This window comes from Manacus candei, unplaced genomic scaffold (genome assembly GCF_025592945.1).
Source record: "Manacus candei isolate 608988 ecotype Guabito, Panama unplaced genomic scaffold, ASM2559294v1 h1tg000023l, whole genome shotgun sequence".
NCBI lineage: Eukaryota > Metazoa > Chordata > Aves > Passeriformes > Pipridae > Manacus > Manacus candei.
The window spans coordinates 7,589,375-7,612,650 of NW_026138071.1; the positions used below are offsets into that span (position 1 = coordinate 7,589,375).

A 23,276-nucleotide genomic window follows, 5' to 3' on the forward strand; every position below is an offset into this window, starting at 1 on the left:
TGCGAGTCCAGCGTTGCAGAGCCCATAGCAGGGTTGCAGAAGAGGGGACATGCTGCAAACCAAGCCCCATTGCCTGGCACAGCCATCCTGCAGGTTCCACTGGGAGCAGCAGCTGGGGCCCAGCACCAGCCTCTGCGCCGGCCGCTGGGATTTCTCACAACTCACACTGCCACCTCCCGGCTGTGACAAACCTGCTCCTTCACTGCGGCACCTACTGCAGCCTGACAAACCCCCCCAAGCCAGGCCAAGGCTCAAAGCATGCCCTTCCCCAGGTGACAGCCTTGCAGTTTAAAAAGCAAAGACCTTGTCCAGGGTGCTCACAAGCCCAGACACATGAATTATGTATTGTTACACGCTGGTGTCTGTGTCCGGAGGCCAAGTTGCTTTTATTTGGCTGCTCAGTGTGCTGATGGTGCTGCAGCTGCTTCCTCAGGCTGGTCGCTGTAAGGGGAACCTGCAGCCATCACTGGAGCAAGGAGGGGAGGAGGATTCAGTACCTGCATCCTACTGATGTCGGCAGGGGCTTATCATCTCATTGCCCAGCTGTCAGTCCTTCCTCAGCTACATTTCAAAGCAGATTCCACTCCCTTCCCAGCTGGTACAGACTGGGACAAGTGGTAATTGTCACAGAGGTTTTCCGTGTGCTCCCCGTAGCACAGAGTTCTTCTCCAATGATGTGGCCAGCCACAGAAAGGAGAGATCTCATGAACTCTGCTGTGGAGTTGTCAGAGGATTCATATTGGAGCTGAGAACATAATCAGTACATACCTCCTCAGAGGCAGCCAGCATGCTGAGCTCAGGTCATAGTTTGGGAGGGTCAGAGTTGCTCTGGACATCACAGGGACAGGATGAAGAATGAAGATAGCTGATGTGCTTGAAGAGCTCAAGCAGCACAGGGCCCAGCAACTATGCTCTGGTGGTTGGGGGTGCCGGATTGGTGACTCTGAAGAAGAGATTGCAGCTCTGGTGATGACATCTCCATCCAACAACCCTCTCCCATCAACTTTCAATCCCATCTTACTGCAATTCTGTCCAAGCTGGGGCAAACTCTCATGCTTTGTCCTCAGCCCCAAATCTACTTCTCCCACCAATGGCCATTCCCTTAACCCAACTAGATCCCACACCATCTTGGACTACAAAAGCTTTGCCCCTTTTCTGCTGTCAGAAGCTGTGCTGCCTGCTACTTTGACCCCTTCTCCCATAGGACCATCCTTGTGCTGGGCTCTCCAGTGTGTCAGGCCAGCTGTTCACCCATAGGGCCATGGCCCAGAACTGCATAAGGGTCTCAGGTCCACAGAAAGGATGTGTCATTACCATCTCTGCTCTGTGGCTCAGGACAAGTCAAGAAGGGGCAGTGACTTTGAGAGTGGATTTCCCCCTTGTGCACAGGCAGCCTTGGCATTGATAAGCAGGGATTCAGCTAATCCACAAGGTCTAAAAATGGGCTGTGCTTCAGCCTGACATGTTAAGGACAGGTCCTGTACCCCATCAGAACACAGATATACTCTGCTACCTTCGGGAAGGGCTGGGGGGTAGAGCAATGACCCTGGGCCGGGCTGTCAGCACCACCTCCCCACGACTGGCTTCAATCAGGATATTCTGCAGTGTGTTTTCCAGCACCAGCTCCACGAGGTTCCCAATAGCCGGCTGCCTAGAGGCACAGAAGTACGCGCAGAGGACAGCTATCAGAAAGGAGATAAGGCAGGCTACTTGCTGTGGCTCCTCCCAGGAATCATCAGGGACAGCAGTGGAGTACACACTGTTTCCTGTGCACTAAAGCCAATGAACCAAAACTTGAGCAATGGGTTGCTGACCCTTGTCCTAGCACTGTGCTAGCTGGTGACAGGCCCTGACCCCAGACAGAGCTGGGTGACTGTGGTTTTACTGATTTCTCCCTCTAAGCTGCGCTCTAGCTGGTATTTGTGAATATGCTTGTAACCTGTAGCAGTGTGCAAGGGAGTAGCCACAGCAAATGCAAGGTAGTGAAATACTGCAGTGAAAATAAAAGGTGAAGTAAGCACACACTTCACCCTCATGTCTAATACAGCCAGGACTGTCCGAGTGTAAAGCAGACCTCACTAACTACCAGCATCCCAACCCTGCCCAACCCCAGACACAGCAAACCTTCCCTCTCCACAAACCACGCTCAGCAGAGGGTGGCTAGGTGGGCTAGCATCAACTTCCACTCAGAGAACACAAAACACCCCAGCAGAAATGCTGCAGGGCTGAAGGAGAAATGGATTTCTGGCCAGGCAGTGTGCTGCCATGGCTCTCCTGCCTGTGAAGATCTTGCCTTTTATGTGTGAGCTCTTCCTCACCTACTTATCATCTCCTTCCTCTCACTCAACTGCTTGTGGTGAAAAATCTCCCAAGACTGCAGCAAATCACTGGGAGAGGTTTCCTGACTAATTTCTTTCTTCTCTCCATTTTTCTCAAGGTAAAGATCTGACGAAGCAGAGACCCTGGAGGGGATCGTGGAGCACTGTCTCCTGTTCCGGACCTCTGCTGATTTTGCAGACCGGAACTGGGAGAAATATGGAATAGGCTGATCCTGGCTTCTTCTCACTGCATTGTGGAACTGGGCGTTCTCCAAGAGGCCTCTGGGAATAGGAAAATAAAGGATGAGTTCCAGCAAATCAGCTATCTATATGACCCAGAGGATCATTACAAGATAGTACAAATCAAAAGAAAACCCTGACTGATGTCAGTGTTTAGTCTGTCCCTTCTTGCTTTCTGGGGCTCAGGGTGGCAGCAAGATTGCCTGAACTAATGAAACTATCTCTGCTTCCCCAGCCCTTGTTCTTTACATCTATGCAGCTGACAAACCAAACAGGTGTATTCCAATGTAGCCTGTTTCCAAGATCACAGCAGGCAGAGCTCCCTAGTTCTGGGAACCACGGAGAGATGGACTCAGTCTCTGGTTGGGGAGCAAGACCCTGCCTTTGGCTGTCACACCAGGATCCCTGAGCTCATAGTCCTTTGGCAGGTGGATCCCCTGTTATGGTGCAATAAGAGTGCACAGATTCCTCTGGGATTAGCAGAGGGCTGCATGAATTCTCTGGAGGACAGGGACTCTAAACCAGGTGAGGGTGAAGTGACACGCACCTGATGACACCTGTGAGTATGTCAGTCATCATCTGCAACTCCTGTTTCAAAGCAGCCACCAGGGACATACTTTTGGGCTCCATGTCCATCCTGTTTCTGTACCTACTCCAATCCACAAACTCACTCTCTGAGGGCTGGGCGCTGAAGGAGCTGGGAAAGAAGTTGTTGTTCCATCAGTGGGAGCACTACTGGACCAAACTACCTGCACCATCCTGGCACTGCTGGAGCAATTCAGGCAAGTAGCAAGCAGTGCAGGGAACCAGGCAAGGAGTGGGAGCTGCTGTATTTGTGACAGCAGCATGGACACTGTCATAAGAGAGGAGCACTGAGCTCTGACAGTATCTCCCCTTTGTGGAAGAGAGAATAACAGGTCATGTCAGTTAATGCGGGGGAAAGCAGAGCACTCTTACCTAATTCTGAGGCACTGGAGAAGAGCAGAGCAGAGCTCCAAGTTCAGTGCATATCAGAGCATGGGCAGCCCTGGCTCAGAAGAGGAAGCCAATCCAAAAAACTCTATCTCTTACCGGGACAAGAAGTATTTGGGCAACTCCAAAGCGAAGTTCCTGAGAAAGTCCTCAATAGCATGGGACCTGGCTGACACATCAAGGTGTAAGAGCATGGGCTTGGGATGCTCTGGTTTGACCCGCACCCGGCTGGTGTCTTTGCCCAACAGCAGCCTCCTCTCAAGGGGTCCAGATGGCTGACTGGGCTTAGAGTGGCTTTTAATAGGGGGTAATGTCTGTTGGAAAGAAAGAAATGGCGGGTATATAGTTGCTCCTTTGGTCACAGGTACGCTGGTGTAGGCTTAAGCACAGGCATAAGAACAGAAAGCCCAGCAGCCAGAGCTGCCAGATCCTGGTGTCAAAATGATCTTAGCACCACAGTACTGCTATCAGGCACAAGCAGCCATAGTGAAAATCAGGTCTGTTCCCTCCTCACTGCCTAGTGTGCCTGCCCCAAGTGTCAGCAGGGCTTCAGAGCCTCCCCACTTGGGGCTGTTGTACTCCAGTCTATCACTGTGGAACTCTGGGAGATCATCTTTGCTCTTATGAGCACACCAGGAGTGCTGTGTGAGAAGTGGAGTACATGGATGGAACGCATGGGGAAATTGTCCCCCAACCTGGAAGGAAACCAAGAACTGACTCCAGCCACACTACATGGGCCAACCTGGGGTTGCATTACCAGCAGTCAGTTTGGGGGAAGTTTCTAAGGGCAATAGGCAAGAAGCCTGGGCCAGAAGGACATTACCGATATCTGGGGAAGCCCTCAGGCATCGCAGGACTTCAATGATCTTTGAGACGTAGCTGTCCCGCCACTGAATATGAGGCCAGGGGCCTTCACTGCTCCTTACACAGACACAGCAAGTGGTTGCAGGCTCCAAATTGACACTAGGGGTTAAAACTCTAGATGACTAAATTAAATTGTTTTTACTTTTCTGCAGCAATTCTTATGTTCATCCCAAGTGAATTCCTTGATCTGCATCACTGATCACACCTAATAGCACAGGGCAGACAGTCCAAGCTAGAGCCACCCTGAGCTGATTCCTTCACCTGGACAGTGAAAGGCATGCACAGGCACTCCACAGGGTCCCAGGAGCACTGCTACAGCCTGACTCTGGTGACACTCCGAAGATAACAAGCTGCATCTCCTAGTGACCTCAGTCTTCACAGGCCCAGCCTGCCCTCAGCTCCCCTAAACCCTTCCACATCTTGGGTTAGCTGGTTCTCTGTGAGCCCTGCCATTCCCATAGCATGTCCTGCTGACAGCTATAGGTGCAGCGTGGCTGTGACTTTGGACCTAGACAGTTCTGCAGAGCATTGACTGGAACCTTGTCTCACACCTTCCCACCACTGCAGGAAAAGCTGTCTTCCAGCAGTTTGTCTTGCAGCTTCTCCTGAGGCACAGAGCACAGTTCTTCTAGTGGTGAGGGCAAAGTCTGCACCACATCCTGCCAGAGTCCTGCTGCCTTCCATTGTATTCCCAGCATGAAATCAGTCCAGGTGCCAACTGCCCTGCATCTTTTCTTGCTTATTTGAAACCTTTCCCCCTTTCTCTAGTCATGGGTACACATTTGGTTCCAATTCCGATTCCCATTCACCTCAGCTGGAAAGTTACTGCCCACAGAACACAGCCAGACAGTCTAATTCTTCTGGCTCCTCCAAACAGTCTGTCTCCCAAAGCCTTGAAGCTACAAATCCTGTTGTACTCTCTGTCCAGACTCCCACGCTGTGATATCCAGCATCTGCCTCTTTTCTAAAGCAATCAGTTTGATTCTACTACGGGCAAGACAGGCCTGACTTACCTTGTATTTCCTGATTACAGCTGAGGATTCAGGAAGATTTTCTGTCTCAGCAGAATCTGATAACCTCTAAAAATAAAATATGTATATTAAAAAAGTAAGAGAAATTACCATGTAAGAAAGATATGGAGCAGAACAAGACTAGAATTTTTTTTTTTACTTTGTGCCAGCTGATAGTCAATGATCTCATCCTCCCATTCTTCAGTCAGGCCACATTCTTACTGCTAGCTACACATTTCTCTCCAATGTTTATTCATGGTTAAAAATCCAAACCCTGGTTTCCACAGCCACTGGCTTTGTTTCTCCTAAGGCTTCTCATGCACTTCCAAATTTCAGATGGTCACTAGCAATTTCAGAGTTTGTAAGGCAATTCTTGGCTGGAAACCATGATCTCATTTTCCATGATCCACAGATCAGCTTTGAGGTCTTGAACAGATCAGAGGCTCATATTCTCTTATAAACTTGCCTAGATTTTTTTAAAGAACATTTCTTGTTGACACTGTCTGCTGTTTCTGAGCTGAGCTAAGCGGGCATAAAGTTTTGAGAGCGCTTACCATTGCAGGTGACATTGGCTTACTCTTAGTCCCAAGGTCCTTCTCTGTGATGGTGAATTCCACAGCTTGCCGTTCCTTCTCCTTTTGCCACTCCTGCAGGTCCCTCTCATACTGAACCAGGGACTCCTGTATGTATACCTATGAAGGAAACCATGACTGGAAGGAGCAGGGAGCTGCAAATAACACAGTCTCTGGCTCAATTCCATGCCTGTCACCAATTTCTCTCTTTTCAGGAGGTCCCAGAAATAAGCCCACTGGCTTTCCATGTATTCCAGTGGAAGAAAGAGGAAAGAACAGTGCTATTATAAGACTCATACAGAGAAGAAATATTCTCTTGCCAAAGAAAACCTGGAGAATGTCCAGAGGGAGACTACTATAAGTCTGTGCCCCCACTAATATTAAAGCTGCAAGACTTCTTTTTTACAGATTTCAAATCTTTGACATCCACTGAAAGCCACTCACAAAACCATATGTTGCACAGTTACACCTCATCTAGTGAGCCACATAGAGAGAGAGAGACACTTAAAGCATCAGGAAGGATGAAGCTAAGTGCCTTCAGGAATGAGAAGTGCATAGCAGAGAAGGATTCCTTCAGCTGGAAGCAGCAGGCAGCGGACTGCTGGGGTCAGCCATTTGGGAACCACAATGACATGCCCAGGTAATGGTAATATACAGGTACCTCTTGGGTCTCACCTCACACACCAGATCTGTGCTGCAGGAGGAGGGATTCCCTGTGGGTCCCAGTGTGATGAAGCAAGGGATGTTCTCTCCAGGCTGCACAACCCCTGACTCTGGAGCAATCTGCAACACCTGGGATGAGGGGGGAAAACAAAATAAACCAAAACAAAATTCATCCCCAGATGAGCTGTTTCATGGTCCTGGGACCTTCCTATGTGCCTTCTCTTTGCAGGAAACACACGTGTCCTTCTTAGAGGTATGTGGCATGAGAGAGATGCAGCTGATACATTCAAAGAATAACCATGGACTTTGCTGGTGGACAGAGTTCTGAGGTTTGTTTTCACATCCTGTAGTTCCAGCTTTATGTTACCTCACTTAAGTCTTCAGATTTCCCCTCTGAATTCCTGTCTTTTCCCCCTCTCCGAACCCTTGCCTTCACTTTTCTCTGCCTTTTCCTTTCATCAGCTAGTAAAAGCCAGTTCTCTAGGACTGAGTGTCTTGCTGAAAATGGAGTTGTAAGGTCCTTTCATGACCCAACAGACATGGCCAAGAAGGCTGTAGAACAAAGAGGACTCACCCTCTTGTCTTTACAGGGGCTTATCTGCCAGGCAAACACAACAGCCTTGCTCTCCGAGATATTGTTGAGAAAGACAAGTCGACTGGCTTTGGTGCAGTCTGGGATATTTCCAAAGCAAATCCTGTGGTGTGACAAGGTGGCTACCTGCAGGAAACAAGGTGAAACCAGAAGGAACACCAGGGAAGGAAGATGGGATGTGGCCACTGGGGAAGGGCAGTCACCCTGTCATATCTAATTTATCCAGCAATTCATAGATAATATTCACCAGTTGCCTTTACCATAACAACTTAAGGGAGTGTTACATTTCTCCCATCTTTGCTCTGGTTGCAACGACCTTATCACAAGAGGACAGCCCTGTTGCAGTGGGACTGGGTAAGCAATGAATAGGACATAACACTGGTGCCAGACAAGAGAGGATCTAAGGAGCACAGAGGACCAGTAAACTCAGATTCTCTGCAGTACTTGCCAGGCACGTGCTTGTGTATAATCCTCATCAACCTGAATGTAAGTTACTAGTACCCTAACACATGTTGGTACTAGTATGCTACTAGTTTGTCCCATTCTCCAGGCCCAGTGCGAACTCTAATTATGTACACTGATCATTAGAGAAAGAAACTAATGACTTGGTTTCAGATAACAGAGCCTTGTGTCATGGCATCTTCATTGGCAGCCCAAGAGAGGTTTTTAACCAACTTCTCTTTGCTGTATCCAGGAACATAATTGCCCTACAGAAGCCAAAGAGCATACGGAGCTGTGTCTGGGATCCAAGGAAGGCATGCTAATGTCACAGAGGATGGATTCTTTACCTGACTGCAGAATGCCTCTGCTGATGCTGTTTAACGCTGATTCACTATGTTGGGATCTGTGGGTGAGTTTAACAGACTGTCCAGGCTAGCAGGCCAGCTCTAGCCAGGCCAGACAAGCTCCTGCTGAGCCAGCGGCAGATCAAACAAGTACATTCCTCGGGATGTGCCTGCATTAGTGACCATCCTGCAGTCAGTGTTCAGGTTATGAATCATCTGAGTTTGGCTGTGAAATGGTGGGAGTCAAGCCTTGACAAGGTATGTAGGAGTATGATGGTCTTTTTGTGAATGAATTACCAAAGAAAAAGGTGTTGTAGCTGCAAATGACAAAGGCAGCTGTGATGGGGGTAACTTCTAAGGGAAAATTTGGTACACAAACAAATCCAAAACCCTTTTTGGTTTTAATGACTATGGAAGCAGCAAGCTGGAAGGAAGGCACCATTCAGCTTTCATGAGTTAGGCTCTAGACGACCTGCTGGAAGGGAAATGTCTTGTTCAATCTCATGGCAAATGAACTCTCCTGCAACACGGGCTACTGCTAGAATGAACCATGTGCATATTTCAGTCTCTCTCACACATTTCTGGACTGATCATATTGCTCATATCACTTACCTGTCCAGGCACAATTAGCTTGTTAGAACCTGGAAAGACTGAAGGAGACAAAGCTTTGCTGGATGTGGTAGCCTCTCCTACAGCATTTGGATTGTAGCCTACTCCCTGGAAAGTGATCAGGGCTGATTCACCCCCCAGGATGTGGATGGGAACATCAACCTGCCTCGGACAAGATAAGAGTTTTAAGTCCAGAGTAATTTTTGGTAGAGATGTGCAATAAGCTAGCACACTTGCTAATGGATTGGTCTAAAATACACCACATGCATGGAAGAAGAGAAATCTAGTCTCTTTTTCAGGCCTTGACCTTTCCTGCTAGCCCAGGAAAGCTGTTAAAGTAGTCAATTAGCCAGTTGCAGCATGAGATGGTCAGAGACTTGGAGCAAAAGTTGGAGTTTTAAAATTAAATTTATTTATTTTTCCATGCATCCACCACAGAGTGAGGCAATAAGTAGTGCTCCACCTCTGGCCCTGCCTGCTTGCTGCAGCCCAGGACAGAGGCCTTTGGGAAAGCTGTTGCCAGAGGTCTGCAGCAGTATGTGCTGCAATGATAAAAGACACTGACTTCAGTCTCTTTGGTGGGAGTTTTTGGAGGCCAACAATGAACCACAAATCTGAACAGATACTGTTTGATATTCCCAGTTACTGTTTGGTCCTTGAAATATATAGACTGGGATGACTCTGGTTGTGGAAGAAATCTGTTCTTATGCTATAACAATTTATTTGCTCCATTTCTTGATCAGACCAGCCACTCACTTGATCTGAAGATCGTGTCTTGGAGGAATGGAGCTCAGTTCAGCTGTAGCATGACATGGACTAACCATCAGTAAGAAACCTAAAGAATTTTAGGTCAACAGAAAGAATCTGTTTCTGGTAGTCATGAGGAGGACCTTACCAAGTACGTTTTAGCTTCCAGTGGTGAGAAGATCCACTCAATGTGGCCTGTTTTGCCAGGGGGGATTTCTCCTCTAGGAGTTAGGCAGACAAACACAGGATGCTGAAAATTCTCCTCCTGTATCCTCATGAGGTTGTCCAGCTGAACCTCAAACATCACAGGCATGGAGCCACCGTTGTAGAGTTTATAAATCTGAAATGAGTCAGAAAGAGCTGTCCTTATTATACCACGTACGAGTTAAACTAGTTAACACTTCCCCAGAGGACTCGGATAACCATTAATAATTAGTCAGCTTGTCTCCTAAGAACGAGGAGACCTTATAGTGTCAAGACTTAGCACTGAGGCTCTGATAGGAGACTGTGCTGAAAGTTTATCACCACACATGTACATTGATAACCACCACGTCTCTCCAAATGGTGCCTTGCAAATTCACATTAGGAGAAAATTAATACAAATTAGCTAAAGGGATCACTGTAAAGCAGATTACTTAAAATGCAAAACCACTCATATTAAAGTGATCTTAATGCAATTCAGACATATTAATTTCCCAAGTAAATTAGGCAGAACAGAATCAAAGCTGCCTTTTTGCTGAATAAGTGTTTAAGGAAGTTTAATTAATTTACCAAAAAACTAATTAGAATTTATTTCCAGAGTACCTGGAGCAGGTAGGCAAGTTTTCACTCAGAGACAATACAAGAGAATAAGGGAACAGCCCAACATGCCCCATAATTATTCTGATTAGAGTGAACACCAAATCTTGTCAAACTGGAGATGGTGAGTACTTTCCCTGGTACCATTTCCAGACTCTGCCTAGGACTAGTCTCAAAGTTCTGCTGTAATGCTTTCCTGTGGAGGCCATTCCATTTCCTTAGAATCGCCTCAGGCACTGCCTGTCCTTGGGACACAGTGGCACTAGCTCCTTCCCTAACTTGCTGCTGGGTTTGGCTCCAAGATGCTCACCTGTGTGGGGGGGCGGGAGCCTCCAACGGCAATGGGTGTGAAAAGGTGCTTAGTGGATGCAAAATGAGCATACCGCTGGTCATGTTCCACTGTCACGCCAATGAAGGTCAGCTACAGTGGAAAGAAATGCAGTCACTTTCTCACAGGGCCTTGCACCCATCACTAACACAAGGATTCTGAAGTACTTAGCAAGCTGAAGGCAACACGGTTACAGACCTAACTTGGTGATACCAGGATAGAGGGTCCTAAGAAAAAAATCAAGGAGATGGAGAACATACTCAACTGTTAACTTTTCTCTGAAAGGTTCCCTCTTGTTTCAGAAAGAACATTCTTTTGTCTCTGCTCTGTCAGGCACCAGTGTCAGTGCTTCTCTGTGCAAATGTATGGTGGAAATTCTCCATGAATTAAAGTGTCTAGGCTGTACATAGGAGAGCATGCAGCTGTGACAGCCAAACCCTTTTGAAAGACATGATTTTAGGTAAGTAATGGCCTCCTCTTGGAAAGGACCATCTGGATGTCCTCACTACAAAGGACATCTGCTCCATGAATGTGTCTAACAGTCCGAAAGCTGCAAGAAGATCCCAGCTGTGTTCAAATAATGACCAACAGTATTTTGTCAGCAAAGCAGCCACCAGGCACTCCAAGTAACATGGAGAGATTTACAGAGCTATTTCATAGAAGGGATTCTACATTCACTCAGGATCCTGCATTTTGAGAAAAACTGCCATCAGGCCAAAGATGAGTCATGATGCATGATTTCCTGCACAATCACCCCAAAGCTCCTTTGAGCTGTCTCCCTTGGGGTAGAGTCTGCAAAGCAGTCACAGAGTTAGTAATGTCTCTGCATGGGCCAGTGGGAGCTGAGTTGCTGCAATTCACAGTAAGTTAAACCTGAAGCACAGCTATTTTTCAAGTGCATGTGCAGAAAACAGAGAGGATGCTTGCAATGGCAGGTGGATGCCTTAGATAGACACCTGAAGGAGATACTGTATCAGCTACTTAAAAAGGAGCAGAGAATGACAATTCCTTCAAAACAACCCATTCTGGTTCAGTTCCATAAGCAAAGTGAGGAAGAAGAGAGGACTAGAAATACAATGCTAAAAAGGTCCCTCAAGGGATCTTTTCAAAGCACTACATGAGCATTCAGCCTCCTGAGGGCCACGATATGCCAGACAAAATGATAACAGGAGCAGGACATAAGCTGACACTTTCAAACTTCAAGGGTAAAAGGGACAGGAAACTTTGTGAGCTTTGTAATTGAAGCACACATTTATATTCCTTCAGTCAAAAAAACACCTTGAATTCCAACAGACCACAAATGCCCAGGAAAAACTGTAATTAGTTTCCATTTGAGACAGGATGTGACATTTAGAGGACTATCACTTAAAGGGAGATAAACGGAGAAACGTGAAGACCTGCTGCAATCAATTCTGCTTCGAGTGCATAGACTTCATCCCACAGTGAAGACTTAGAGCATAAGAGGGATGCAAATTCCCCAGGGAGGAGAGCTGCCTGGAAAACATGTGCTGCAGGTGTAACATCTCACAATACCTAATTAACAGCTAAGAAGTGAACTGCAAACACTTCCAGTTTATGAAACCTGTGTGCTCAGGGATTCTCCTTCTCCAGCCCTTTTCTCCAGGGAGTTTTGCAAACTGGCTTCATCCTGCAACACCTGCACCTGGCTGGGCTTTTCCTAGTGAAACTGCTAAGAGCTGCAGATTCTGCCTGGCCAAACAATTCTGGAGCTCTGAGAACAAGGTCACAGCTGCACTCTTACAGGCAATGGGACAAAGGACAGCCTGTGAGAGCATTAGGCGGTGGGAGGCCATGTTACCCTACTGCACAAGGAATTGGGTAACACACAAGTCCCACAGAGTCTCCTCCTGTAGCCAGAAGAAAATGCCAATGGAAAATCAGTTTGGGTTCTTCAGAGCACCTATAAATCCAGTCATCACAGGACTGAAAGAAGGTCACTGAATGGGAAGAAGTAATGGAGAGGGAGCTTCTCGTGAAAATGCAGTAGACAGGCTCTGTTGGGGAAACAGAGTGGAAGGTCAAAATCTATCCACATGAGCAGAGTAATCACAGAAGTGAATTTAGGCCCCTCCCCAAAAACAGGCATTGGCTTGCAGCTGGCTAACAACACTGCTCCAAGGCCAAGTAATTTGGAATTTGACAGAATAACCAAGCAATACCTCAGCTCAATGGTTTTGTCCTCTGCTTATTGTTGCTTTCTGAAATTTCCAAAACTTAACTTCTGGGGTGACATTACAGCATTTGCTTCCCTTAAGGTTAGCCTATATTCTACACATTTCACCAGATTCTCAGGTGAGGATTTGCTCCACCCTGGCATGTGAGCACCCTTAGGACAGTCTCTGCCATGGGGGCTGCCAGCTCTGTGTACTTCATGCCATGAGTGAAAGGAAAGAAGGTACACTGTGCTCAGCCCCTCAGCTGCCCTCTCTGCAGAAGGAGGAGCCTCTTCCACTCCTACTTTCTGATATCAGTAGTTCAGTACTGGCACTGCATCACTGCAGGTTGCAACTACTTGCACTGCTCCATGTTTCTGGACTGGCCTCTGCAGCTCCTATTGCCAGAGCTCAAATGCACCCAGGAATCTTTTCATCCTCAGGGCCTCCTATGCTTTCTCAGCCCCTTCTGCAGTGACAGCATGAGGCAGAGTGGTGGCCTCTGGTAGCCATCAAAGCCACTGGCTATGTGGCAAGAGAGGATGCATGCCCTATGGGCTTCTGGTGCTCCAAAGCCTATTCCCTCATGGGCCAGCTGGTGAAATGCTCACAGTCGCTCTCAGGATTGTGCCAGGCAGGCAGAGCACAGGGAGCCTGTCCAAGGGCTTTGAGGGAAGGCACAGTTAAGCCACTGTTTGAACAGCTTGGTCAAAGGGTTGGATTTTCAGCTGACAACAGTCCCGAAAGAAAAGAAAAATAAAAGAGATGTGTGAACACAATGGTCTCATAGGAAACTTCAGAGACAGACAGGAAGGCTCAGCCGGGCATGAGCTGTGCCCGGCAGAGCACAAGGTGACTTTGACTCTAACTGACAGTTTTAGAGAGGGGGAGAGAGAGAGAAATTAGTTCCAAGCCTGAGAAAATGCTCAGGAAAAACACATCATAGATCAGCTCTGGGATGCTTTAGGAAGCAACGAAGCAGGAAGAATGAGTAAGAATCTCCTCTATCATTGGCAGGAGAAATAAGTGGGTGGACAAAGGTTACAGCCAACCAGGAACCCAGGGAGTACCTTCTGGGCTTGGAGAGGCAGCTGCTTCTGTACCTCCAGAACTGAAGGGTGCTCTGCCACCCTGTGCTTCCCCAAACTGCAGTCAGTGCAGGTGATATTTTTGGAGGAGAGCACATTTCTGGGGGCTTTGAAGAGCTTAGAAGAGTTGATGTGATGGAGAGATTCAGGAAAGCTGCATATAAGAGAAGTAGGATGGTTGAAGATCTGAACTCCAGGAAGACTGCATGGAAAAGCAGATGAAATGAGGGGAAGCACGCACAGAAATCCTGGCCATGAGTTACACTAGAGTGTGGAAAACATGCAGGGACTGTAAAACCTGGGGAGGCTGTTTTGGACTTGGAGTTCCCTTGAAGGAAGAAGTAGTTCTACACTAACACCAGTAATAAAGTACAAAGGTTAATAATAAATAATGGTCCTCTTGCTGAGAAAACTAGCAGATGTGATATCCAAGGGCCATTTTGTCAGTGCATTGCCCACATCACACTGTGCTGGAGCCACAAGTTTGTCAGAATGTTGGTTTTATGTCTCTGCTTGGCCCTCTGCTACTGCCTGGCTAGTGCAAATGCCAGGGGAAGGCCACAGTCCCTGTACACCATGCAGCTTCTGGGGAAAACACCTCTTAAATCAGTTCCTAACTGTTGTTCTGCAAATGGAAGGAGGTGACACCTGCTATCTTACCAGAATCTCATGGCCATAGGAAACCTTCAGCAGGACGGGGAGGCGATCAGTGCCAATGAAATCATGTCTAGCAGTGAAAGAGGAGAGAGTCGAAAACATTAGAAACCAACCTTGTGCCCAGGGTGATAGAATCAGGGTCACACGGAGCATTAGAGACAATTCACTTCCCAGCTAAAGAGTCACTGTTGCATAAGATCCCCGGGGAGGCGGGGATGGGAGCTGGTGGTGGGAGAACATTGGTGTTTGGGCTGGAATGAGTGATACAGTGATGATTTTAGTCATACACCTATTTAGGAACCCAAGTTTCTAGGCCAACAAAATGCCAGTACTTCTCAAATATGGTCTGCTGTGAAAGGGGAGGTGTTCACTTTCCTTCATACCCTCTACAGGCACACAAGGGCTAGCAGCTCTAGCTGAGGACAAAAATATGACTATAACTGCATAATCAAAATCACAGGAAGTGCAGCATCTTGTTCATCTCCTCAACTGTCAGATCAAGGCAGACAAGTGTCCCCAGCATGTCACACTAAATGCGTTTTGCACTGCAGTGTTAAAGGACATTAAAACATTCCCCTGGGGAAGACAAAGTCTATGGAGTCCAGAAACTGGACATGCTCAGGAATCTTTTACTTGCCCATTCTCTGCTGAGTAAGGGACATGTGAAGGGAAAGGATCTGGCATGGAAACACAGGGGACTGATGGCATGTGCTGTTCTGGCACATAGCACAAGGCTCTGAAGTATAGGTAGTTGTCCTTGTCACCTGTGTGAGAGCTGGACAGATTTCTCCTGTCCTGGAAGAAGTGTTCCTGACTTTGGGGAAACACTGAAGAGCTGGTTATCCTGAATTCTCATCTGGTGCAGCTCCCGAGGGCTAAACTCAATATCCTCTGCCCAAAGCTCCATGTCCATCTTCTGATCAGAAGGAAACAAGAAGGCCCTAGGGAACCAATGAGCTGATCAGCAACAAGGACATGAAACTTCCCCAGGTCCATGGTCAGCACATTCAGTCCAGCTGGGCTTAGCTGGGGGACACATCCCATTTCATCAGGTCCCTGCAGCTCTCTGCTTGCTTCCCCACCCAGACCCACCAAACAGATTTCAGTTGCAGCTCCATAACACAGGCTGCACCCAAAAACCCCACCCTATTAATTTGCAAATATCTCACAGCCCTGTGAGCACTTCCAGACACCCAAACAGACCCCAAAAAGAAGGCTGAGCTCCAGTGAGCATTGCTTACCAGTCCACAGGCACCACACCCTTGTTCTCCAGCAGAAGCATCACAAGGGCAGGCTCTGAGCCTACAGGGGCAGACCCAAAGTTGAAATCCAGCAGAAGAGGAGTATACACTGGAGGGATCAAGCATGTGCTGGTCGCAACAGAGAAAGAAGAGATTAAATTGAAACAGGAGGAAGGGTCAGCAGGGCATGACTGGCTCCTTTCCTTATAATTCTTATCTGACCTTACACTCTTGGCCCTTTGGGGAGAAGAGATGCTGGGCATAAGGCAGGCCTTCTGACTTTCTAAAAAAAAAATCTTTCATAAATGCCTAATGAGAGTGAGTTGCATAAGAGAGTCCTGCTTAGCTGAAGTCTCTCTTCAGCTCCCCAGTACAACAAAGTCACTGACATACTGGAGCAGGTCCAGTGGAGGGCCACCAAGATGGCTGAGAGCTGGTGCACATTGGCCAGGCTGAATGGGGCTCTGAGCAACTTGGTCTAGTGGAAGGTGTCCCTGTCCATGGCAGGGGGGCTGGAACTAGATGATCTTTAAGGCCCCTTCCAACCCAAACCATTCTATGATTATTTACAAGGAGCAACTAAGAGACCTGGGTTTGTTCAGCCTTTTGAAGCAAGGGCTAAGGGACAGCAACTGCACAAGGTAATCCGATCAGATACCAGGAAAAAATTTTCTACCATGGAAGTGGTTAAACAGATGCTCAGACTGTCGTTTCTTCGTCCTCAGAGATGTTCAGCTTTGTACTGAACAAGGTCCTGGGAAACCTGACCTATATGTCCCTGCTTTGAGCATGGGTTTAGACCAGAGACTTTTAGAGGTCCATTGCAATTAAATTATTCTTTGTTTTGGTGGCTTCTTTCAAGGGTGGGTAAGCAGAGAAGTGGAGGTGAGCAAATGCCTGTAGCACCTAAGATGAGCTGCAACACATGCCAACGGCCACAGCATCTCTGTCTGGCTCGTGCAAGAGACTCAAAAATCCTCTAAGCCATTTCCTCATCTCACCTGTGCCTTGTGGGAACTCTGTAGGTGAGCTCGCCGGGAGTCGGGTCTCGCTCCAAGTATTCATTCAGTGTGTCCAAGGAGAAGAGCTTCCAGAGGTGCAACTTGCTGATATTGTTGGCACTTCCTGCTGAACAGGCATCTGTGATGCACAAAGTTGGGTAGATGCCCGTTGCTACAATGCAGCAGAGGGGCTGCTGCTCCTCTTTTGTGCTTGCATGATCTGTAGCTTGGGAGAGAAAGAAACACCAAAAAGTAGTCATGAATCATTAAGGGGAAGCTGCCTGGGTCCTTTTGCCTGCAACAAGGGGCAGTGAGACCCTACCAAGACCAGAGAAAGAAAGAGAGAAAGAGAGAGACTTGTACATAGTCTTTACTTTGGCAGCTTCTCAAAACCTCCAGACCACTGGCTTCTAGTTGTACCTTGCTGTGTATTTAGAGATCACCAGAAGACTATGAATGTGATCCTTTTCAGCTGTATTTACACAATTTAGTTCTGCACTATGTGAAAAAAGCCTTTTTTTGATTTAAACCTACAGTCTAGTTATTTTATGAAGTGTGCCTTGTTTTCACAATGAAAAATAATAAACAGTTGTTTATATCTTGTCTTCTTCCTACCATTCACGTGACATTGCTATTTTCCACTTTCCAAGCTGAAAAGTCTTTGTCTAGCTAGTCTCTTCCTTTATAAATGCTGTTCCCCACCTCTGAACACCCCAAAACATCCATCTCACCTGTCGGGGTGCAAAGAGCATATTTGATTGACCAGGTGTAATGCAGCCGACGGGCTGGCCTTACTGTTATTCCAACGAAAGCTTTTGATCTTGCAGGGATTGTCCCTCTGGAGCAGTCCAACTCTAGAGCTGTAGGAGACAAGAGATGGTATAAGCTTGTGGCATCACTGGTCCCTCTTACACCACATGTATGTTCAGCACACAGATCTCTAAGCCTACCTGCACTCAAGCCACTGCCACCCTTTTTCTAATTGTTAGGATCAGCTTCAGGTGTGGAAGTTGGGATTCCCAGGCTACAACTGTAGGCAGTTTATGGGGAGTACCCAGCCTGCCTTTGGCCAGCAAAGAAGAGGGAACTGCTCCAGAGGAGATCCTCTAAAAAAGCAGCTAAGGGTTGCACTCCAACATTTCTTTTGGGAAGTTCCTTTATTTAACTTCCTTCTCTGCTGGGAAATTGCATCTTATTTCAAGGTCCAGATTGGTCTAACTTCAGTTGTCAGGCTCTGGGTTATGCTTTTTCTAGCAAGATAGAAGAGTCCCCTCCTACACAAAGGAGCAGACACCTTAAGGTTTGAGATAATCAATGCAAGCTAGCCAGCAAGCAGACCGACCTCTGAGTTCATGCTAGATTGATTTTGGAGAAAAGAGGGAAAAGCTAAGGCCCCATCCCATGCTAACTCCTTTACAGTACCTAGTGGATCGCTGCGGACCTCCTCAGGGTCACAGGGCCCAGTGATGAGTTGTTCCACACTGAGGATGTAATTCAGAGAACAGATCCCATCATTTAGCAGTACAATGCTGCAGCTTTGCAGGTCACCAACCAGAACATTTCCAAGGTCCAGGCACCTCTTTTGCGCCTGGAATACAAACCCACCACGCTAAGGTCACTGTTACATGTCAAGCATAGTGGTTGAGTGTAGCCACCACTTATCTCCCCATATGCTGATCCCTTGGCATGTGCAGCGCAGTGCAAAGGGCTCCCTGCTTCATGTAGGACCTGGCATGCCTTGGGAGATAGAATCAGAGAATCATGAAGGTTGAGAAAGGTCTCTAAGATCATCATATCCAACCATAGAACTCACACTGTCAAGTCCACCACGAAACCAAGTCCCCAAGTGCCACATCTACATATCTTTTAAATACCTCCAGGAATGGTGACTTAACCACTTCCCTGGGCAGCCCATTCCATTGACTGACAACCCTTTCTGTGAATAAATTTTTCCCAATATCCAATCTAAACTTCTCCAGGTGCACTTTGAGGCCATTTGCTCTTGCCTTATTGCTTATTACCTGGGAGAAGAAACCAACACCCACCTTGCTACAACCTCCTTTCAGGTAGTTAGAGAGCAGTTAAGGCATTATAATGGGCCTGCAAGGGGCTCAATCCTTCCTGTAAATGCTTTCTCCTACCATTATTTAGGCTGCTTGCCGGGTAGGATGTAGTATATTTAGGGCTGTGAGGAGACTAGCTGGCCAGCTGCACTTGGGTCAAGGGCTGAGAGATGTTTGCTGGCCCTTTCATGACTGCATTGAGTCCCCCTCTCTTTTGGATAGTTGTGCACTCACATACAATTTATAGTGACTAGGTACCTCTAACACATTATCACCCATCTGTCCCACATGGTTGACACGGGGCAATGCCTTACAAAGTATTATTTTATTTACCTCTGGTTGCTTAAGAAGCCTGACTGAAAATGAAGGTGGCTGCACCGATCTGCAGATAATAGGAGGAAAGCCAGGTGGATGTGTACTGGCTATACCACTTGAAAAGGTCCACTGCACTTAAAAATCAGAGTAACGGCAGAACAAATGGAGGAGAGCAGACAGAACAGAGGAGAGAACCATGATTCCCAAGGAGCCAAACGGCTTGCTTGGTTCAGTTTGAAACAGAGGATTTGAGAGCAATCCCAGAGGATTTGGGAATGTCACATTTGAACTGGCAGGACATTTGCAATATGCTGTTGCCCATTAGGCCACTAGAATTAGTTCTATTTTCTACACTGAAAGCACTGTCTGGGAATTTTGCTGTGAATCTTTATTGATTGCCTCCAGTACAGATTGCACAAAAAAGGAAAGTCCAAGATCCCCATCCCACCCTAGTACCCCTCCTACTACCCAGTGGGCCCCAGTTCCTTACCCTGATGGTGCCCAGTGCCCCCTCTCCAACAACCTGTAAGGCATAACAGACACTTTCAGGAGACACAGGATCTGAGATTTTCCACCTCACAAACACCATAGCTTGTAGCAGATACTTGGTCTCCTCATCTGGAGTAAAAGTCCATGCCTGAGCCTGCAATCAGAAGAGAAGAGAGTGCTCACAGGAGCTCCAGACCAGAGACAAACCCAAACACCTCAACAGTTGCATTCCATGCACAGTTCCTTCCTCCATTACAGCTAACCTAAGTCTTTACAGAGAACTCTGGAGACACTCTCCCTTCAATCATCCACCACCTCCATCTGTGTCAAAGACTCATATTGGGAATGCACATTCAGATATTCAAAGTCAGGCTGTGGCTGTATTGTAGAGAGCAAAGTACAACTTTGGTAGACCTTAAACTTACCATGGCTTCATAGGGCTGGAGGATCCCTGCAGTGGGGCTGACAGACAGGATCTTACTGTAAGATTGAGGTATCTTCCATGTGAAAATCATGGGTAGCCTTGTGCAGTTTTTTATGGTGTACATTCGTGTAGAGGAGGTCCCTACATAGAGAGGCTTGAAGTATAGATTTCCATCACCTTCTAACAGCAAAAGAAGGGACTCCCCACAACTCTGGAGAGAAATCTCCTGTGGGATTAAGGGGAAAGGTAACAGACATTAGCTAGAAGTTTCAGCTACCTCTGAAGGGACTTTGCAAAGATGTTGCTCCTTCCCAGAAATAAGAACAAACAGGATCTGAAGGAGAGGGGAAGTTCCTTAGGTTGTGCTGTGAAGTAGAGCCCTGAGCATAATACAGTGCATTCCAGCAGATGGAAATGCAAGGGAATAAGGGCTACAGGATGTTTGGCACCACAAGCACCTTCTTTATACAGTGCTGATCCCACAATTAAGTGTTGAAAATATTCTTTCATTCCTATTTCCAAAGAGAAAAATCCAAACTAACCATTAGGAGATATAATAGGCATCATAGTGCAAGTCACTGTGAAAAGGGAAGACTACAAAGGAATAAAACTTTGCTCACCATCTTCCACTTCCCTTGCCCTACCTTGGTGTATCCAGGATAAGAGTTCAGCTGTAAAGGCAGGATATGCTGCTGTGAGACTGTGTTGACTGGGTGAGTGGAGAGAAAAAAAATCTGGTGGCCTCCTGGAATGATGTGTCCTGAGCTGGGCTTGACCAAAACAGAGGGACAGGCAGTTTGGTTCACACTGAAAGTCATCAAAGAGGTGCTCATGTTCAACAGCAGCATGCTGCAGTAGGCATCAGTGTCAGGAACCACAGGAGGAAAAGTCTGGTGGAGACAAGCAAGAAGGGTTGTTTTCGCTGGATTTAGAAAACCAGTTTAAAGAAAAAGCTTTCATGATATTGAATTCCAGGTTCCAACAAGCACTGCCCTGAGTTTATGTAACACTTCTTTTCAAGGAAAGAAATGAAACCACCCAAGGGTATAAAAAATATGGGCTTTTTCCTTCCCACAATGGCCCTCATCTTTCATATGCTCATGAGATCAGTGAAGCTACTTTCCTTTATGGAATGCTTTATGTTCATTTAGTAAGAAAGCTGCTTGCTCATTTCTGCATGGAGACCAACCTCCTGGATCAAGAATTCCAGCAGGCTGGAATTTGCTCCAATTCATACATATCAGGCTGCATGTCCTGGATTAGTTGAGGAGATTTTCTAAGAGGTTCTCAAGACTATTCTTACTTCCTAGGATCAGATATCACTTTACCTCATATGAACAATACTTTATTGTGCTACAGAAACAGCAGGAAGTGTGAAGAAAACTTCCATTCTACCTTGCAACCACTTCTCTTCCTTAAGTGTGGATTCTGTGTTTGTCTAAGTGCATGCAGAGTACTTGATGCTCCTGGGAGGGAACTGAACACCCTTGTTAGTGCCTATGTTCACTTAAACAGAAAGGAACGAGATCCCAACAGCTTTCCTCTCAGAGCTAATGAGATGCTCAGTACAACCTGATATGTTGGAGGCTGGGAAGCTAATGCAGGAAAAAGAGCATCCTACTTCTGTACCAAAGCAGGAATCTCCACACCATCAGAAACCACCAAAGTCACATCTGAGGATGGTGCAATGGAAGAGAAAGTAAAGACTTCAGACTAAGTGTCTCTGCAAATACCCAAATGTCAATCAGTTACACACCTTGGGGACATCGAGGATGTACCGTGGAATGAAGTGTTCCCGTCCTGCTTCATACGTGTGTGCTCTCAGCTTCACAGTCAGGCACCATGACGGACAGATGGTGGCATCATTCTCAACATTGGTGTAGTGTCTCATCACCTGCAGACATGTAAGGGACAGCACAGAGTGTGTGCAGGGAGTGTGGCAAAGTGCCTTCAAGTGTATGTACCATTGCAAGCAGCTATTTGTTCAATGACATCCCTGGGGCTAAGGAATTTACTTTTTCAGGGAAGAAGGACTAACCAGTGCCAGATGAGGAACAAAAGACCAGTGAGTAACTTTCAAGCAGAAGGATATATCCAAGCTATTCTGTGATATTACAAGAGTTGCTTTAGGAAGAAACATCTATAGACACTCTAGTGCAGTTTGAGAGACTTGCAAATGTTAAGTTTCACCTACCAGGATATTTCTAGGTGCTAAAACTCCTGTAACTGCAGACCTGTGTGGCATGAATCCTATGCCATTTGGAAGAAGAGGCTGCAGTAATATACAGTGCCCTCAGCAGCTTTACTTGTGGAGGGCCAGACAAAAAAAACAATTTACTGTCCATTACCCAGGCCATGATAACCATCCTTGTGTAGGCTCTCATCTACAATAACGGTGCAGTAATTCACATAATTCCTGCTTCAAGGAGGTGTACATTGCTTCATGTTCACTGGGGGTAAGAGCAAGTGTACCTGTCCACATGCATGGGCTGTCCTTGCTTCTCTCACTTCTTTGCCAAGACACAAGTGAAGGAGAAATTTTAACCCACTACCGTATCAAAGCAGGAGCCAAAGGAGTTAATAAAGATGCTAGTTTGTCAAATTCAAAATTAAGGGTTTCAATTGAATTTAAACTCCTTCAAAAGCCTTTATTCTGGAAACAATTGCTTACTAGGTCCTCTCTGGTCTAAGTAATTTCTACTAACCTTGTAGAAGGCAAAACCTTCTAGCTCTGCTGCATAGAGACTGTTGACCTGAGTGGGCTTGAAAAGGACACGGAAGGCTGAAGTCTTCAGAGGTGGGATGTCACAGATTTCAGGGTGCACTAGGAAGGCACTGCCATGGCTTGGAGTCCAGGCAACAATGATATTTCCTTTGGTGTGGTTGGTCACATAGAGAGGAAGAGGTTCTGCCCTGTGAGGTGGTACACAGCAACCAAAATCGTACTCCCTGGGGCTGACACTAACATGAGTGGGAAACGAGGCGAGATCACTTCTTACGCCATCACAGAAATATTCAGTCATGGAGTTGGGTTCAAAGTATTCCTTGGGAGGCTTGTCTTGAGAGATCTACAGGATGGAAATATCTCAGTGTGAGCAGAAGTGTACCTGTGGGAGACACCAGACACTACAGTCCTGACTGCCTTCATGAGCAAGAGGGAAAACAAGATACACTTCAGTAACAGTTTCCTGAACAGCTCAAAGTTTAGGATTCAGGGAGGCTCCTGTTTGTAAGCCAGTCCTCAATCTAAAACTACATGAACCAAAGACAAACCTGTGACTGAGTTAAATCCAGAAAGCAGCTTAGTGGCTGAGCGGGGGTAAAAT

At 46.8% G+C, this 23,276-nt stretch overlaps 1 protein-coding gene across 7 annotated transcripts in view; it reads right to left on the reverse strand.

The window, feature by feature from the left end:
- Positions 1-356: 356 nt before the first annotated feature.
- CFAP65 (cilia and flagella associated protein 65) overlaps positions 357-23,276 on the reverse strand; it is a 32,179-nt gene continuing 9,259 nt past the window's right edge. For 3 of the 7 annotated variants that reach the window (XM_051787882.1, XM_051787876.1, XM_051787881.1), the window contains 23 exons: positions 22,656-23,018; positions 21,707-21,844; positions 20,595-20,840; positions 19,952-20,176; positions 19,528-19,680; positions 18,082-18,247; positions 17,391-17,519; positions 16,660-16,885; positions 15,659-15,787; positions 15,182-15,358; positions 14,421-14,487; positions 10,481-10,591; positions 9,521-9,712; positions 8,629-8,787; positions 7,214-7,357; positions 6,652-6,768; positions 5,959-6,096; positions 5,408-5,473; positions 3,630-3,844; positions 3,106-3,255; positions 2,319-2,600; positions 1,514-1,651; positions 357-745 (listed from right to left, as the gene is read on the reverse strand). In XM_051787882.1, the coding sequence (XP_051643842.1) occupies positions 703-745; positions 1,514-1,651; positions 2,319-2,600; positions 3,106-3,255; positions 3,630-3,844; positions 5,408-5,473; positions 5,959-6,096; positions 6,652-6,768; positions 7,214-7,357; positions 8,629-8,787; positions 9,521-9,712; positions 10,481-10,591; positions 14,421-14,487; positions 15,182-15,358; positions 15,659-15,787; positions 16,660-16,885; positions 17,391-17,519; positions 18,082-18,247; positions 19,528-19,680; positions 19,952-20,176; positions 20,595-20,840; positions 21,707-21,844; positions 22,656-23,018 (3,774 nt within the window). In that variant the 3' untranslated portion in view covers positions 357-702. Of the gene's footprint in view, positions 944-1,513; positions 1,652-2,318; positions 2,601-3,105; positions 3,256-3,629; positions 3,845-5,407; positions 5,474-5,958; positions 6,097-6,651; positions 6,769-7,213; positions 7,358-8,628; positions 8,788-9,520; positions 9,713-10,480; positions 10,592-14,420; positions 14,488-15,181; positions 15,359-15,658; positions 15,788-16,659; positions 16,886-17,390; positions 17,520-18,081; positions 18,248-19,527; positions 19,681-19,951; positions 20,177-20,594; positions 20,841-21,706; positions 21,845-22,655; positions 23,019-23,276 lie in introns of all 7 variants that reach the window. The other 4 variants (XR_007904587.1, XM_051787879.1, XM_051787878.1 and 1 more) reach the window with 4 other exon arrangements.